This window comes from Temnothorax nylanderi, unplaced genomic scaffold, assembly GCF_030848795.1.
Source record: "Temnothorax nylanderi isolate EJ_2023f unplaced genomic scaffold, tnyl_v1.0 TNYL_tig0494_pilon, whole genome shotgun sequence".
NCBI classification, from domain to species: Eukaryota; Metazoa; Arthropoda; class Insecta; order Hymenoptera; family Formicidae; genus Temnothorax; species Temnothorax nylanderi.
The window spans coordinates 113,610-133,041 of record NW_027249556.1 but is presented as its reverse complement, the minus strand read 5'-3'; the positions used below and the strand labels follow the sequence as shown (position 1 = coordinate 133,041).

Below are 19,432 nucleotides of genomic sequence, written 5' to 3'. Positions count from 1 at the left end.
TATAGTGTTTACAAGGTAAGATCTGCGCACAATGAAGAAATAAGAATAAATATTAAATGAATAAAGGAATTATATATATATAGAGTTTTAGAATCAGTCTTCTCAATAAGCACTAGAGATAAATAACAGGTTATGTTGTATCTGTATGATATCTTATTTCTATTCATTGTGCGCTACGTTATCTCATCTCTATTCCTAATTTTATTTTTAATATTTAACATTTATCCCTGTTTCTCTATTGTGTGCAGAGAGCTATAATTAAAGAGTTATATGAGAATCCACTTTCGATATGGTCGTGAGGAAACACACTGAGATTGTAGCTGTAGAGAGCTGTACAGATTTTCGTGATCGTGAAATTCACTTTTATTAAATTGTCATCAGATTACATGAAAATATATCATGCCAGGCAATAAGAAGGTATAAAGCTTTAAAACTTGTTTTATTATTTTTCCACACACACACACACACACACACACACACACACACACACACACACACACACACACACACACACACACACACATACACGCACGCACGCACGCACGCACACACACACACATATGTTCAGGATGATTCGAGATAAACCTATTGTCGCGTACAGATAGATTTTTTTATGATAAAGGAAAGTTTTGATTTTAATATTTTTACATTTAAAACAGTTATATATTTTTTTTTCAGCGGTTATAGAAAAGCAGACTACTTCTAAGTTTTTAAATACATTACCATATCGGAAAGAATCACAGTTCTCTGAAATTACCTCTGCTCTCATGAAAGATAAAGGTATATATGTATATATATATATATATATATATAACAGTGTAGAATAGTATTTATTTTTCTCAATCATTAATAAGTGCTGTTTTGTGAAGAATTCATTTCTTATCTCTTCAGTTCTAAATGTTCTATCTGAAGTTGTTAATCAAACTTCTAGAACTAAAATTTTATTTACAAAAGCTACAGTTTTTAGGTCCAGCTCAAATTATTAGTATCTTTGTATTGTATTGTTTACTTTATTTTTTTAGTTAACATACTTCACGATTGAAAATAATATATATAGTTAGTTACTTCTAATGCATCTTGTTTTATCAATTATTGTTTCTTATTGTTTATTGTTAAAGCACATGAAGATACATCTTTGAATGCTTCATTACCTTTTGAAAAGAAATCACCATCAAGTGAAACATCCTCTGCAACAACGGTTTCTCTCAATGATACAGTTAAAGATACTGCTTTATCTCCTAAGATTGTGACACTTGATCAGTCACATCATAAATGTAAGGTTATTTTATTTTTATTTTTGAACTATAACTTTTCTATTAATTTTATATTAATTTCATTATCGTATGTCTATTTATATTGACATTTTGTTGCTGATTTATATTTCAGCATTGTCATCTTTAATGAAAAATGTTGGTATGCACTCAGGTAATTTATATTGCTTTTTATATTTATGAAATAAATTGTATTTTCCTTCCATTGATGAATAATTTAACATATTTAAATGTATCTTACTTATATTTCTTTTCATCTTCTTGGTTTTTGCTTGACTTTGACATAATTATTATTGTTATAATTTACTTTTAGATCACCATGTTGCTGCTGTCCTTAGAACTTTAGCGGACAGGCAAGAGAAACTAAATGGCAAAACAGACAACGTTATTGTGATGCTTAACAGAATATATCGTAAATTAGCTCCAGAAGAGGAAAAAGTCATTAAGCCAAAAAATCTTCCTACACTGCCCTTAAATAATGAAGACTCATTTTTAGAAATTCAAACATTCTTGATGTCTGATGATAATTTTTATCCTGTAGTAAGTATACTTGCATCACTCATAATAAATATAAAATAAATTTCTCTGGGCATTATATTTAAATTAAATTTCTCTACGCTTGTTGTTGATTATGGATGCAATTCACTTGACACTACAAATGTTTCAAAGCATTCTTTGATTGGCCAATTTGTAAAGTTTTTTATTCTGATTGGTCAATCAAATGCTTCGAAGCATTTGTAACATCAAGTGGATCGCATCTCATAATGAAGAGAAATTTTATTACATATATATGTAATTAGTTATACATAAACTTAAATTTTCCTTTTTTTCAGGTGGATTATTTTGTGAAATTAATGAAGATTGATTCACAAACTGATGAATATACAGCTGTTGGTCGTTTATTACCAAAAATAATATCAAATTCTTTGGCTCGAATGATGAATTTTTCAGGGTCAGGTGATAAACTTAAATTCGAAAATACAAAACTTCATGAAGCAATCAGTTGTAAGTTAAAATTTGCGTAAAATTTATTCATAAATTATATTTATTGTTTTGAACAATGCATAAACTTTTTTGTTTTATTTTTTATTTTAGGTGCTGTTTTGAATGCTTTCCCTCAGAGCAATTTAACAAAAATGGAAAAGAAAATATCGCGATGGTTGTACACAAGTAATCAACGAAAAGTTAATTAATATATTTTTCTGCTTTATATATATATTTTTAATAATTGAATATTAATTGTAGGGGTAAAAGTCAGTGGTGTAAGTCAAATTTTTAAAAATATTTACTCGTGTGCATAGATGCAAATTATATATTGTATAGATTGTATCTATGCGCACGAGTCAATATTTTAAAAAATTTGACTTTAACCCCTCCAATTGATAAGTAGTATAAGAGAATATTTTCTAAAAAATTAAGTTCGTTTTTGTTTTTCAATAATTTACGGTTCATTATATTATGACTTTTTTGTGATACTATTTTGTGATAATAAGTATTGACTTATGTATTGATAAAAAGAATGTTTTCGTTAAATATAATTTTTAAGATGCAATTATATCTATAGATAGTGGCCTAGTTTACACCGATCACTTGATACGGGTATTAAATAACTAGTGAATTAGTTTGATTATTGGTTGATCAGCTTAAATATACTATTTGATACGCGTATCAAGAGATCGGTGCCAACTAGGCCAGTGTAGCCTAGTTGGCTATGTCCTAAAAAGTAAAGTTCCTTTTTGTTTTTTCATAATTTGTAGTTTATTAATATAAGACTATTTTTTGTGATACTGTTTTGTGATACAGTAGTATTTACTTACGTATATTGATAAGAATTTTCTTTTGTGCAATTTTTTAAGATGCAATTATATATCTATAACGTATAATATCCAATTTTATGCTTTTTTTTTACCTTTTTGACATCTTTTACAAATAAATTATGTACATTTCAGATAATATGAATGGCCACATTCAGGAGAACGTTTATTTTGCATCTGTTTTGGAAGTTTTCTTTGCTAAGATTAGATTATACTTTTAGATTTAAAGAAATAGTTTTATCTTAGCGAAGAAAACTTTCAACAGTTGCAAAATAATGTTTTACTGAATGCAGTCAATCACGATAACACCAAAATGATGTCAAGAGGAATAGAAAATGATTACAAAAACTCACTTTTTAATCATGATTTGATCATTTTCTCATCATTTTGACATCATTTAGACGTCATTTTGATGTAATCGTGATTTAAAAAATCACTAAAAAATCATTGCTATATCAAGAATTCAATCACAAAATCATCATAAAAAGTGTATCGATTGACGTCATGATGATTTTTCTTAAAATGACTCCTACTTGATGTCATCATGATCTTATTATGATTTTGTGTTCTACCTGGCACGTCCTCTCCGTCGGCATATCGATCTTCCACCTTACCGACTCTCCTACATACGCTCTTATCCTCCTCATCTACGTTCCTTCGCACCTCCACCTCATCCGCCGCATCTGCCTGCTCTTCTCCGCCTTCCTCTCCTGTCCCTTCACCTCCTTTCCTTCTCATCCTGAGACCTGCTCCCTTCCTTACATCTGTTCTCCGTCGACCATAACCTCTTTCTTCGGGCTCCTTTTCTCCAACCGTTTTCTCTTGTCCTGCTCCACCTCTTTTCTCTCCTCCATTTCCTCCACCTCCTTTCCACCTTCTTCATGCCTTCCACTACTCCTCCTCCATCCTTCTCCTTCCTATCACCCTTTTCCACACACTCTGTTCTTCCCTTTATCTAACCGACCTGTTCCCCCGCCGAGGGCTACGGAGGAACCCGCCTAAAAAAATTAATATTGTAACGCAATTATTATAATGCTCAAATCATAAAATATTTACATTATCCATGTCTGCCAATACAATATAATTTTTTATTCATATTGCATTCTATATAATGGCAATGTTATTATATATTTGACAGGCAAATCAAAATAGCTTCGAATCGATATCGAAATGATGAAATATCGATGTCTTAACAGAAAATACATAATTTGCCTGTTTACAGTCTGGCGCGATGAATGTATGTCACAAATAACCTCTTCTTTAAAAAAATGTCATATAGCACAAACATCGAAATAAGCTTCAAATTTCGAGCATTATTTCGATATGATGTAATATCGATGATTTCGACGTCAATTAGACGTCGATTCGATGGGTCATTTCTCGCTGGGTAGGGCCTAAGTCAAATTTTTTAAATGAAAACTCCTATTTTTTATTGTACCATCTTTCTCTATTAATTAATTTGAACAACTTTTGTTTGAAAAATTCTTTTATTTGCCTAATACTTTTTGAGATATTCAAGGAAAACTTGGTAACTTTTTCAATATTTAGCTTATGATATCTTGATAATTGTTTGCCAGAGGAAAAAGTGGTATAGAGGACTTTTGACTTGATTTTGTCTTAAGAATATGCTGTTGCAATAGCAATCCAATTTTTTTAAATATTTGTAAACACTCCAAGAAGATGCATACACAAGTATTAAAAAAAAATTGGAGTATACTATTGCAACAGCACATTTTTAAAATAAAATACAGTTAAAAAGTCCTCTGTACCACTTTTTTCTCTGGCAAACAATCATCAAGATATCACAAGCTAAATATATATTGAAAAAGTTACCAAGTTTTCCTTGAATATCTCAAAAAGTATTATATATTATATAAAAGTATTATATAGAAAGATGGTACAATAAAAAATAAGGGTTTTCATTTAAAAAATTTGACTTAGGCCCTATTGGGCTCAATACAGGCCCTGGATCCAAAATCCAATAAGATCGTCTATTGGGCCCCTTCAAACCTTTCAACTTTTATCTGAAACACTTTTCCAATAAACCAAGCCGTCAATTGACACTTAAGAAGCGACAACAGATTGACGACAGATTTGATATTCTTAAAGTTCGTATTCGCGCATTCGGTATTCCATACCTGCAGATAATTAGTTACACCTATTACAAATATATAAGTTTTATCTGGTTTTCACGCTAAGATAACATAGCTATAGCATATGTTATTTATCTTAGCGTGTAAACCAGCTAAAACTTATATATTTGTAATAGGTGTAACCACACAATTCTCTGCAGTTATAGAATCCCGACTGTGAATACGAACTTTAGGAATACCAGATCTGTCGTCAATCTCTACCTAACTTAAAGTGAAAAGGAATGTGATTAGAATTATTATATATTATATATTTATACACTTACATAAAGTTTGTTTTATATTTAATAACATTACATGTATATTTTATAGTATTACATTTAATTACAATATTATATTTTATTACATCATTAGAAAAAAGTATCTTACAATGTATTGTAAAAACGGTACAAATTATGTATTAATTAATACTAATGTAAGGCTTCTGCTCGCTCGATCGCCAAGATTATTACAAACTATATATTTTAAAATAAAATAAAATATAATATTAAGTCGAAAAATCGAAGTATCTATTGTGAAGTATTAATAAAGAAGAAAAAATATTAACTAATTTAACATTTTATTAAACATGTATCTGTTATGAGATGTAATAGATACGACTAATAAATATTGTTTTAAACATTTATGAAAAAAATACGCATTACGCTTTACAGAAGCATCGGAAAAAAAACGAAGTTACTGATTACTTTCCGGGCGAACAGACATACGGAGATGACAATCCTAATTACAATGTTTCATTATGCATTATAGCAACTACAACATATTGCGGTGTGTACGAAGCATTATCTGCCGTACTATCATCACTATTACTATTCTCATCTATGCTACCCCAATACGGCATTCTGTAACCTTTTGCGCTGACTTCATGCAGATTAATATGTGATACCTCATCTGCTAACGCCGCACACGAGTATACCTGAACATCTGATGATGATATACCAATATCATAAAAATTAGTCACTTGTACAAACTTTTTGACGCATAAACAATAAGAATTTCCGTCCTTGAAAATATCGCAAACAATACAAATAGACCCATTATTTAAGATGCAACAATTATCGCGGATATGTGTACTAAGCAATATGTGATTAAATGTAATTTTGCGATACCGAGTACAATTGCTATCATCAATGTACGGCATAAATACACGAACAGATGTTTCTACATTACGAGCTTTGCTACTTCCGTGCGCTTTCTTTTATTCTATTAAACATTTGTTGGAGAGGTTGATTACCTTTTCTGCAATATCTCCGAAAAATTGACATATTGCTTTCAAATGGAAAAGCAGAAAATGAATCTAAATTGCCAAAACGTCTAACGTCATCTGTGAGATGAAGCAGACCATGCACGTTATACGAATTAAATGTAGTGTCATAAACATGTTCAGCTCGAAGAACAAATTTCTGAAGGGCACACTCTGCGAAACGTAAGTATTGCCTTCATGGACACTTAGAAGATAAGATTCTTATAGCTGTATGTAAAAATAAGAAATGTTTATAGACTGTTTTATCTAATAAATCATGGAATAGAGCTGGACTAGTATACAGTAACATTTGTCGCAGTTCTGTAGCTTTATATTTTGAAAACATTTCGAGAGATCTGGGTCGCCTTGCAAAATCTGAAGGACAATATTTTTGTAAACTTTCTATTCGTGTATTTATAATGGTAATAGATGTGCTGGATAGTTTTGTGTCACGAGAGTATTTTCCTTTTACCCACGCAAGTAATATCTCTTTCATTACACCTATGAACACAAGGTGCATACATTCAAATGGAACCTGTGATACCATTCCCATCGGTAATTGTGAGAGCGGACTTGTACCTTCTTTGTGATGAATCTCATCTAAGCGGATGTGGTATTCTTCATCCGTTCGAAGAGGATGGTTTATACCATTAAAGACGTTATGATTACTATGAAAATGTGTACCTGATATTTTACATTTGGAACATGGACGTTCAGCCATATGGTTACGAAGATTTAATATAAAAGCGCGAGCTGGCGCATCTGCTATAAAACATCTAAGTCTTAGTAGCACTTTCTTGTCATTGAATTGTATTCCTCCATTTGAAAAAATTCTTTGGACATCTTGTACAAATTTGTTAAAGAAAACGTTAGGATTATATGGTTTTGCAGGACCTTTGTAAATACCCACAACTATTAGTGGTGCATCTTGTACATTGGCAATTCGACACTGAATTGGCCAAATATGAATGATACTTTGTTTATCTAAATTACATCCATCAGTACTAAAATCTAAAACTACCTCGTCAACTGACGTACATGATGCATTACAGAGGCTTTCAATAATTCCAAGTTCCAAATCAAAATGAAGATATTCCCCCGGTGGCACAGAGGATATAGCAAGACAATTACGCGGTGTTTGGAGTAGCGTCCTAACATCCTTAGGTAATAAGAAAAAGCAAGAATGTGTTCTTAGAAGAGATAGTATGCTATTTCCCTAAACATGTGTAAGATTATTATTTATGAAGCAAGTTGCCAATTTCTCACGAAAAGATGCTTCGTGTACGGTGTATCTGTACATAAGGAGGCAAGAGCATTTTCATCACTTAATTCATGTTCATTACTGTTATTATTGCTAATAGGACTAACATGAAACATATCTGAAGGAGACGAACTATCAATTCTTTGTGTATTTACTATATTTACACTGCAAGTTTTATCGTTCGAAATACTATTGAAAATAATAGTTTCTTCAGATGCAGTGGAGGGGCCAGGTAAATGCATATCACTCGTAGTACGGACATTTTCATTGGTCAAAGTTAATAAATGAACATTGTTTCTGTATTCTGCTCTAATTCTCCTTTTTTGTCTTTTAGACAATGTGTGCAGCGTCTTTCGACAAATTGAGGTCTTTAGATATTGTTTTTCCATATTTATATATAAAATGGAATTTGCAAGAGATTGCAGGTACAAATTTCTTGTGTCTACAAAATATAAAATTTATGTTGTGAATACAAAGAAGAAAAGGATTAGAGAGCCTCGTAAAGCTTTATATAAAGCCAAAAACACGATCAAATCGATATACGATATAATCACTGATGATGAAAGCGAGGGATCAAACGTAGAGAATAAGAAACTAGTAAGAGAATAAACCATCAATACAATAGACAATATTTTGAAATGCACGATTACGATATTCGCAAAACGTACAAAATACCAAAACCAATTGAAAAAATAAGTGGAGAAAGATCTTTGTATGAAATTTCTGTAAATACAAAGAAGAAAAGGATTAGAAAACTAGTAAGAGAACGAACCATCAATACAATAGACAATATTTCGAAATGCACGATTACGATATTCGTGAAACGTACAAAATACCAAAACCAATTGAAAAAACTAAAATAATTGTAAGCAATATCAGAGCAGTATCAGTGACACATAATGTCACTTTTTCCAGCGCACAAAAATGTTATATAACTGTAGTCACAAAAAAACTTATTAAAAAATAAACTGCAATCATACTTGCAATAACGCAAAAAATCGCATACCACTAAAAATTAAAAAATTAAGTATAGTTTAAGTCCGAGTTACCCCTCAAATTTAAGCGAGTGTCTGTATCTTTATACAAGTAGGAGACAGATAAGTTATAAATCATTTCAATTAATGTTTAGGGCAGAGTTTTAACTAGCTCTCCGCACACACCGCACTAAGTTTTTACGCAGAGGCAACTACACAAGTTTTATAGCTCTTCAAAAGATGGCAAAACGAGGAGTCGTAATGCGGACCGCGTGAGCACACGAGTTTAAAAATATAATTTATAAAAAATAACATAAAAACCGCATTAGTAAATCTATACATTACAATCCATTTGCATGGAAACACCAAAATATTGTCTCATTAAATCGTAGAGAAATTGCGTACCTTGCCCACGGCTGTAGTGAATTTCCAGGCGATGCGGTTCACAAACGTGATTGTACGTATTTACAATACGTGGATACTCGGGCACCACGAATCGTGTCACCGATTCAAAGTGACGTCGGACTTCGCTCAAATAGAGCAGTCTGTAACACATAAAGAAGAAAAATGTATTACATATAAGACAATGGACATAAAAAACAGAGCACATAACGTTTAATGCATGCAAAGCGAACGGGCAAACTTACCTTGCCCGCGGCTGCAGCGAATTTCCAGGCGATGCGGTTCACAAACGTGATTGTACGTATTTACAATACGTGGATACTCGGGGACTACGAATCGTGTCACCGATTCAAAGTTACGTCGGACTTCACGCAAACAGAAGTTCTGTTTGTAAAGCAAAAATCTATAAAGCAAAAAAAGCAACATAATATACTAAACTAGAATAAAGTACAAAAAGTAAAATAAAACTAAAATACTTACCAAGGACGCACAACTGTGTACGGCCACGTACGACCACGCGACCAGGTACGACGCAATGGAACACAATAGAACACCCAAGCGGCACGCACAAAGTATCACACCGTCCGTATCGTCACGAGCCGGATGCGTGACTCCTTGTCCCCGAAGTAAACAAGCATAAGCGGTGGCGTTGTGCGCTACAACTATAATAGAACAGAAATACATTTTATTCACCTGGTTTTACGTATAACAGCGTCGCAATGACCGAACTCGGAATACTATAATGACACTTTTTCGTATTTTTATAAGACGTTGAAAGACGAACGCGATAAAATACGCATATATATTACACAAATTCTCATATCGTAGGAACACGAAATACAAACTAACCTGAGCACAACGCTTCTTGAACGTGAATCGCACTGGTTATTTAGCTCATAAGAAATACAACGGCACTTCCTCTTTCTTGGAAGAAAGGACAAGAAAAACCTTTTTCTCAGCCTGAAGACACGCACGTTCAAATGATATCTGCAGTTCTTCACAGGATAATTCCCGCTTCAGCACGCTGGTTTCACTGGGCGCTTTATGACGTCGTGATTGGACGTACAAGTCGAGACTGCCATAGCGACATGCGCACCAGCCATTCCGGCCGGCGTGGCGCATCGTACGCCTATCGGGCCGACTGTTGCATTCTTGCGTGACAAATGCTGACACTTTCGTAATAGCAAAGTTGCTTGATATTTGTCGTGAATCTGTCGTCAATGCATTCAACAGACCTGCTCGCTTATCCGAGCCATCTGTCGTCAACATACATTGTTATATTTTTGCGAGATGTTTGCTGACACTGTTTGTAATAGCAAAACTGCTTAGCATTTGCCATCAATCTGCCGTCAATATGTTCGGTATCTGCTTGCTGTTAACTGCTATTCTGTCATATATTTTGCCGACAAAGGTTGTTGCATATTGACGGAAGTGTGCTAACAGAATTGACAATACCAAATTATGTTTCCTATTTGCGGCCTTTCGGCAAACATAATTTGTTGCCAACGTTTGCGATTACAGATTGTGTTAGCTGGGCTTATTTATTAATTCCACTCTTAGAAAGGTTTCGTGTTAAATCGAATCGAATTTATTGTTGCTCCTTTTCTACAATGTTGATCGTTTCTCTCGCTTGGCTTGCTTCGTGTTGCGAGAATAATTGTCAGCGCGAGAATCACGTTTGGACAGATTATCGTGATTAGTTTTGGTTATCTTGATGTATGATGATGATAATGAAAAAACAGATCTTCATGAAAATGTAGGTAAATAAATTATAAGTTTAGTAAAATATAAGATATTATTGTGTGTAAGTTTTAGTAGAAAAGCTTTTTAAAATACTGTTGTTAAAATACTTGTGTATACATGCAAGCTCCAAAGAGATGTACACACAAATTCTACTATTCGCATATGTATAATAAAGATTATTGTTGTCACTTTCTCGCGATGCCGATTGGTTCTCTTGATACGCTTAGAATTCGTGAGCGGCTGTTATTGCATATTTAGACAGAATTGTGTTTATCAAGGAGTTAAGGGGATCCTATAGCGAAGGCCGAACTTTCTCGATGTCAATAATATCAACATTTCTTTGTTATATATCTATATCTGTCCTTGTCTAACGAGAGGCATCTGTCCTTGTTCGATTGCTGCGCCATCTCTCGCTACACGCAATACTGCTTATCCTATCAACCTGCATGTGCTTTTGCACATATAAAAGTTAAAAGCATGACACTTTTTTTCTAGACTTCTATCGTAGTTGTAATTGCACGATATTGTTCTTCAATGTTTTCCCTAGAGATCTAGTATCTCATTTTGTATATATAAAATGCAGTATTTTTAATTTAAATTCCCTTTATTTTTAAAAATTATCTTTCTTCAGGCGCGGTTTCCGGCCAAAGAGTGAGTCCTACGAAAAAAATAAAAGAAACCTTTTTTGTGCAGAATTCCTAGACAAACAACTTTCATTCGAAACATTTTTTTGTATCTCTATCCGTTTTCCAGAAATTCAGCAAAAACTTCTTTTGGGGGTAGTTTTACCCCTTTAAAAAATTAAATAACAGGGGTGGAGGGGGTGGATTTTTAGTACGGTGGTCAGGGAATTATTCAGACTAATTTTATTTAAAATACCACTATTATCAAAGAAGTTTTAACATCCTTTTTTTGTGTCTATTGTACTTGGATAATATTGGGAATTTGGCCACTTTGACTCCCCGTATCTCCAAAACTAGGCCTATGCTTAACTTTAATTTTTTTTTAGATTAATGTCCCATCATGTAGCATCGTTTGGCATACAATTCGACTCGAATTTCGAGGGCCACCAAAATAGGCTAAAAATGTCCGATTTTGGGGTCACTCTTTAGAAATGCTCTTTATTCGGTTCCGCGCTTTCGATACACGTCTGTTCGCGCTCGTTGCCGTAACCATGACTGCCTAGAGTCCCTTTATAAGAGTCTGGACAAACTGGTCTCTATTTTCATTGGACGTGCAACACCATGGCGGAACCAATCACGAGCGGTAAAATATCGAGCCTTAGGAGCATGTCTCAGGGTGCGTATTATGGAACTTTTCGAAATGGATTTCGATCGGAATTGTTATTTCCTACATTTCTATTGTGTTTTTAGGGAAAACAGTATAATTTCAATAGGAATCCATTCCGAAAAGTTCCATAATACGTGCCAGTACACACGATATTATTACGTGCTTTGCTGCAGTGTTACATACCTGCGCAAAGCACGAAATGATGTCGTTAACATTTACAGAATAGGTGTCTTAGAATTAAAAATAAAGAATTACAAAATTAATAAAAATAAATGACAATGTCATGCATTTATCTATGTACATCTCGTAATTGTCTCTATCAATAAATTATTTTATACTATTATAATTCATTTTATTAAAATATCCTTTTCAGATATTTTAAAGTTTTGGTTATCTTATCTCTCTATCAAGTCAAAATAAAAATATTGGCAAACTCACTTTCTCACAACCTCTATAGAAATCTCTATCACGATATCATAACAATACAACAATTACGTGTAGTCATCGGCGCCATAGTGTTTTCCTTCCGTCTAGGGCGTCTAGACTAGAGTCCCTATATACGTGACATTCACGCCATGTTGTTGTACTCCAAAAGTCTGTCCAGACTCTTATAAAGGGACTCTATGACTGCCAACCTAAACGGGGGCCATCTATTGAGCCCTGTATCTTCAAGCTTGTATCACGTCTTAAGCTACTATCACACTCGGCCAATTCTGACCCTTCATCTCCACACCCGGAGTCAGTGTTGTAAAAGAAAAAAATAATAATTTCTAAGTAACTTGTCTATAAGTAATTTCGTCTATCCCTTGGGCACGAATATAAGAAAGGAACATATTTTCTCTTTGGTTTAACAATTTTCTTAAGGGAGGACACCACTGTAACTGCCCATTTTCGACTGCCTTCTTTGGTGGTCCTCCCTTAATTCTAACTCTTAACTCTAACTTAAATCTAATTATCTTTAACTGTTACATCGTCCACGGTTTCATGTTGGCCGCCTCCTATGTTCCCTGATACGGTTTGTTTGTTATTTGGTGATTTTCAATATCTCTTATTGTTTAAAATCTAGAGGATATTTGAATTAATGGTAAGGAAGATCAGAGCTTCCTAGAATAAAAAACAGGATGATAATGTAGACGAGTAGAATCAATAATTCCGTTTGCTTCTTTATCGACCTCCCGTAAACACACTATAGTCATAAATGCGATGCCGATGTCGGCGCGGCAGTTCCAATATCACGCATGCGTGTCACTGCGTGGCGCTCTCGTGGTTAACGCCCTTCCGGCAACGAGCGTGTCGTCATTCTTCTTTAGAAGCTCGACGAGTGAGCACGTAACGAAGCGTAGATACGCTAGATCTAGAACATTCAAGAAGAAAGTAGATCCTTCTATAACAAAGAGACTCGGTATCCCGAGCATCCTCCCGTTCGTGGGAAATCCGTAGCGAGAAGGAGATTCTTTGCAATCTTCTTGAGAGGAACGATTCGTTCAATAGCCGAAATTAGCAACGAGTGGCCTTCGCCAAGTGGATAGCCACCGCGTTCGCGTTACACGCAACGCGGTCGTAAAAAGGAGAGAGGCTATCAAGATCAAATGTTGATCTCTTTCTGTTCCCCTCGGAACATGTCGGCTTTGTGACCTTCCTGAGGTAAGGTACCTTTGATAATACCGGTATTTCAGTATATGCATACACGAGTAGTTCTGTAATCATCCTCATGATTACAGCATTCTCAGAGACGTCTCGATGAGGCACTTCGGTGCAAGAGTATCCTATTTCCTTTATGCGCATTATTCCGAAGAATGTAATTTGAAAGATCGAAAGATTATAAAAGAGATTAAATCCGAGCCAGCGGATTATTCAATGTCAAATAAATTAATATTCCTTTATAAGTTTTGAGAATACTTGCTTAATTAATTAAACTGATTAAAGAATATCTTTTACAGAAACTTGCAATAATCTGTTCACACATATTTACTTTAATAAAAGATTACTGGCTTCTGTGTTCATCCTAAATGTTAAGATCTTTTGCGTTTTCTGTCGAATACTATTTGTATCTGCGTTTAATTTAGATATTATTCTCGTGTGTATTATTCTCAGCGATGCGTTTTCTCTCATTACAAGTATCATTAGAGTCAGCGTATATTTCTTATTGAAATATTTCTCGAATTAGCATATTATTCAAATCAAAGATATTAATTATATTATTATCTCAAGCAAACTTGTGAACTTAATATTGTTTGTATATGCATGTTATGTGAATCTCTTTTAATGTGGCTTAATACTGTTCGAAAACACATGTTTATTTCTTTAGTTTAACATAACAGAACTCAACGATGATTTAATCAACTAACACGGTCCTTCGAGTTAATATTCTGAGTAGTCTTTATGTGTATATTAAGCAAGGTATTTATATTGTGACAAACCTTGAAGTATTTATCCCGTTTTGAAGGTATCAATATTTGTATTGAGAAGGATATTTACATACCAATGCTTGATCTTTACTCAATGAAATCATCTTTGAATTCCTACAGCGATTATATTGAAAGTTTATACTTATTTGAATTTGTGTTCATTTACTACTGCTTATTGAATTTTGTGAATTATGTATTTCATATTATGATTAATCACTGTGTTTAATACTTTATAACACTTTCATTTCTGCTGCTATTACGCAATGTATTAACGAACCTTTATCTAAAGTTATTCATGATTATACCATTTGAATTTACGAAACATTTCTATGTACTGTTCTTTCATCTCCCTTATTCAAATACAATTCGAACTCTCTATTCTCATACATAAACACTTATTATATATTTATCGTTCCGCAGGACTCGAATTACTTCCTACGGCCCTTTAAATTCAGGGATAAGTTTGTGCGACGCGCCTTTAGTAGTATCTATATTCTTGATTAAAACGTAGTCACCTATGCTGTAAGTGTGTGCTATTTTCCTTTTCCTATCGAAATATTCTTTATTGTACTTCTGACTCTTTTCTATTTTCTTAGCCGCTCTATTTCTTAAGTTTACTAAATCACGATCGTTATTATTTACAACACGTTCTAAATGTTCCTGAATTTTATCGACTATTTTCCCTGGTCTACTCCGAATAAAAGCCTAGGCGTTTCGCCTGTCGTTTTATGTACCGAATTATTTATTGCGAATTCTACTTCTGCCACAACTTTATACCAGTATACCTTCTCGTCATTATTTATTAACTTACTTATCATAGGGCCTATGAATCTATTGGTACGTTCTACCTGCCCATTCGCCTTCGGGGAGGCCATCGCAATACAAATGTGACGAATGTCATTCTCTTTACAAAAGACCTGAAAATCGTTGGACGTAAAAGCCGTCCCCCTATCTGATATAACAATGCGTGGTCTACTGTACGTCTTAAAGGGGGTTTTTAGATTCTCCCTCAGATGAGGGAGGTGTCTTCTACCCTGAGGTAATCTGACACAAACAGATTAAGCCTTTCCAAAAGGAATAAAAACAACCAGTGCACATAGGACCCTAAATCACTTTACCAATCTTCTTTAAAAAATTGAAAATAATATAAATCAAATTCCAATTCCTTCCCTTAATAAGACCATACTAATCAATTTCAGCAAGGTAACCCACGGCTCTGAGATCTTCATCCATCTTGAATCTCAGGTCATCATATTTATTACATCGTAGCAAAACATGGTTTAAATCCTCGCATTCGCATCCACATTCACATCTCTCCGAATCCACATAGCCCTTTCTTAGGAGGAAAACTCCTAAATTATAATGGTTAGATCTCAACCTGTTAGTGAGAGTGACAAAATATCTTTCGGCATTGATTTTACTAAAACAAGGCTTACGAGCCGTTCCATCATAAAACTTGTCGAAGTAGAAGGAGCCCTTATAGGTGGAGTCCCGTCTAATAGAGGCCTGGGTGGTAATCCAGGTCTCTTCCCTAGCGAGGGCCATCAAATCTCCAACAGGGACCTCGATATCAAGGTCTGGTTCCTCTCGAGCCGCCTCCTTGGCAAGCTCATCTGCAGCCTCGTTGCCAGCGATACCGACATGCGACGGGATCCAAACCAACTCTCTTATCATGATCTTTCTCAAGTGCAAAAATAAGCTGTCTAGTCTCCGTAGCATATCAATTCTTGTGAACGTTTAAGAGGTTATTGCTAATTGCCGAAAGGGCTGATTTACAGTCAGACATAATGATGATATGTCCATCTCTAGAGTCACGTTGGAGAATCATGAGTTCCAAGGCAGCCTTGATGGCAAAAGCCTCAGCAGTGAAAGATGAGCAATGTCTGGGCAGGCTAATTTTATATGCGATTTCCTGATTATCCAAAACCAAACTCGCGCCCGTAGCACGACAAGCAGAATCATAAGATCCGTCAGTGTAGATGATCTCCAAAGAGCAGTTCAGATCATATTTTGCCAGAACATCGCCAATCAACGAATCGTCAGAGTACTTGCTGTTTGATTTTCTAACCAGCCCAATGGAGAAATCGATCGTAGGCCTGTACGTGTGGGCCTCGAAAGAGCCCTGGAATATCTCATGCTTTCTAGCACGGCCAATACTTGGCCTGACAGGAATAAAGTTTTTCCAGACCCGAGATAATAAAGACAGCCTATACGTGGGCTGGCGGTATCGAACGTACACCTCGCTGTCGTACATCCTCTGTATCTTGTTACATAGGCCGGTAACATTATAGGCAGCTGTCTTATAAATGAAATTTCTGGCGAACATCTCCGCACGATCCTCCAATAACCTAACTTTTGCTTCAGCAATAATAACGTTGTTGGGGGTACTATTCCTATAGCCCAGGGCGGTCCGAATGCCCTTGTATTGCGTTCTCTTCAACTTGATCTGCGTGGACGCATCCCTGGGATGATACACAAACCCACCAAACACAATGCAACATGTAACGTACAGGTTAGTTGTAATTTCCTACAACTGTGTGTTATATTGCATTTATATTGTTGAGTAGGAAATTACAACTAACCTGTACGTTACATGTTGCATTGTGTTTGCTGGGAAGTTACCGTAATCGTTGACGGATCTCACAGGGCTTTTATAAAGCATGAGGGCCGTGTTAACCTCCAAGCCTTTCGAGACTTTGCATAGGTATCTCATCACGGAGTTGGCTCTATCTACCTTACCCCTTACTTCCTGGACCTGGTGGGAAAACTTCAGCCCACTGTCAATCCAAATACCGAGAAATTTGGCTTCCTCGCTGTTAAACACCTCTTAGTCTTGAATCCGAGTGCTCATAGATTCATCACAATGTCCATATTTGTTGAATTCCACCAAAACGGTCTTATGGAGGTTCAATATCCAAGCCAATGGCGCGTAGTCTTTCCGCGATGATATTAACCGCCTGCTGGAGGAGGATCCGGTTGCGTCGTCTGTTGGGGCCACATACATAAAGACCGATATCATCGGCAAATTCAACAGCTTCTACCCCCTCTGGTAAGTCGGAACAAAGGCCCCCCGTATAGAGGGAGTACAACGCCGGACTCAAAACAGCGCCTTGCGGGAGCCCCTTAAAGACGAGACGTTCAATGAATTCCTGAGAATTGACAATGAAACGGACCGATCTCAGGTAAAGCCACTTACAAATATATCTAACAATACCTGCGGGGCAATCAAGCGCTATCAGTCTATCCATCATAATGCGGAAGTCCACATTGTCATACGCAGATGACACGTCGAGAAACGCAACAAGCGTGTACTCGCCTGTGCACAGGGAAGCCCGAATATCGACGTAATTTTGACTAAGTTGTCCATGCAGGATTTACCTCTGCGGAAGCCATTCTGGGTAGCGCTAAATTTGTCTTCCTTTTCGGCCCACCAAATTAGACGCTCGTTGACCATGCGCTCACATAGTTTACCCACGCATGAGGCTAGCGAGATCGGACGAACCTTCTCCTTACCAGGCTTGTCAATGAAGATAACCTGGTACCGCAACCACTCACTCGGCAAGGTGTCTGAGAACCAAATGATATTAAATAACTCTAGCAGACAAGTATGACTAGACTCTGGCAATTCTTTGATCATTTTGTATTCTATACCATCGAGGCCCGGGGCCGAATTTCTCCTGACCATATTAATGGCTCTGTCCAGTTCAGAGCGCTGGAACAGGGCATCAAGCGACGGATCCGTGTGATGAGCACCCGACTTACAGGCCGGGTCCGAACCAACAAATGAAAGAGCAAGGTTGTCAATAGAGTTCCTAATCTCAGTCTCTCTATTCTTAGTATGCCAGCAGTTCCATTGTACGTTCTTTTTTGCATTTTTCAGGATTCTGATAGAATTCCATACATAGCTTAAGCTGGTAAATCGGTTGATGCTCGTGCAGAATTCTTCAAAATTAGCTTTCTTCTTACGGCTGACAGTTTTCCTGGCTAAAGCGCATAGCCGTTTATATTCGACCCACGTATGTATAGATTTGTTGTGCTTGAAGGCAGTAAATGCACGTTTTCTATCCTGTTTGACTTGGTCACACTCACCATCCCACTATCTGTGAGTACCTTTTCGTCTGACTGTAGTGGGCCGGCGAATATCCGACTCAGAGCCGCGTCGTCTACCCGAAGCACGGTCCACCGCGTTCCTAAGAATAGCAATAAATTTATTATAGTAACCGTCTAAATCCTCCTTGAACGAGTCAATGTGTGGAAGCAATTCAGATTTAATATCGCGATCCACCGTCTCCTGAAACAGCGACCATTCTGTTTTTTTTTGTGGGAATTCTATTGGTGATTTTCTTGTAGGGTAGAGTGCAGTTGTCGAAACTAAATGAGATGGGGTAGTGGTCGCTTCCCCAGGTTTCGTCGAGTTGCAGATATTCAATTCTATCCATTATACCTTCAGTTCCAAAGAGGAGATCAAGGTTAGAGTCTCGTTGGCCGCGGAGGCCCACTCTTGACTTTGTGTCGACATTGACACAAAAGAAACCCAGATCCTGCATCGTATCAAACAGCGTCTCACCGCAGGGTTTGGTAATGTCGCAATTCCAGACAGTGTTATGCGCGTTAAAATCTCCCAGGATGATAGTATCTTCATCACTATCCACATGTTCATACATAGATTTTAAATCTCGTGCCGTCACAGTGTCACGGGGATGTCTATATACAACGAAAATGTTCAGGTTTTTGTCCAAGTTCTTGGTTCTGATACCAAGTACTAATAGTATCGTATCCTACAGGGGCCGTGTCAGCGCCACGAATGGTCTCGAACTCAATATAAGAACGGACGGAAATCGTGACGCCACCGCTAGCAAGAAGATTTTTGCTATGT

At 35.9% G+C, this 19,432-nt stretch overlaps 2 protein-coding genes, 1 long non-coding RNA gene and 1 pseudogene across 3 annotated transcripts in view; 2 read left to right on the top strand and 2 right to left on the bottom strand.

The window, feature by feature from the left end:
• Positions 1-295: 295 nt before the first annotated feature.
• LOC139783376 (uncharacterized) lies at positions 296-2,823 on the top strand. The gene is made up of 7 exons (XM_071722526.1): positions 296-417; positions 679-780; positions 1,119-1,274; positions 1,387-1,425; positions 1,585-1,811; positions 2,105-2,276; positions 2,367-2,823. The coding sequence occupies exons 2-7, from the start codon at positions 768-770 to the stop codon at positions 2,462-2,464; spliced, it is 705 nt and encodes a 234-aa protein (XP_071578627.1). The 5' UTR covers positions 296-417; positions 679-767; the 3' UTR covers positions 2,465-2,823.
• A 198-nt stretch (positions 2,824-3,021) lies between these two features.
• On the bottom strand, positions 3,022-5,460 carry LOC139783378 (uncharacterized). Its single transcript, XR_011721241.1, has 2 exons — positions 3,658-5,460; positions 3,022-3,141 (listed from the first exon to the last, which is right to left on the bottom strand). It is a non-coding gene; the product is annotated as an uncharacterized lncRNA (long non-coding RNA).
• Positions 5,461-5,502: 42 nt separating this feature from the next.
• Positions 5,503-13,463, bottom strand: LOC139783375 (uncharacterized; annotated as a pseudogene).
• Positions 13,464-13,467: 4 nt separating this feature from the next.
• Positions 13,468-19,432, top strand: part of LOC139783377 (uncharacterized) — a 20,932-nt gene continuing 14,967 nt past the window's right edge. Inside the window, exon 1 of the transcript XR_011721240.1 lies at positions 13,468-13,792. The gene's annotated coding sequence lies outside the window, so the exon portion shown is untranslated. The remainder of the gene's footprint in view (positions 13,793-19,432) is intronic.

Coding starts and splice junctions, on each gene's coding strand:
- LOC139783376 (XM_071722526.1), top strand. Junction 1,275..1,386: donor TGATCAGTCACATCATAAAT/GTAAGGTTATTT, acceptor TTTATATTTCAG/CATTGTCATCTTTAATGAAA. Junction 1,426..1,584: donor AAATGTTGGTATGCACTCAG/GTAATTTATATT, acceptor ATTTACTTTTAG/ATCACCATGTTGCTGCTGTC.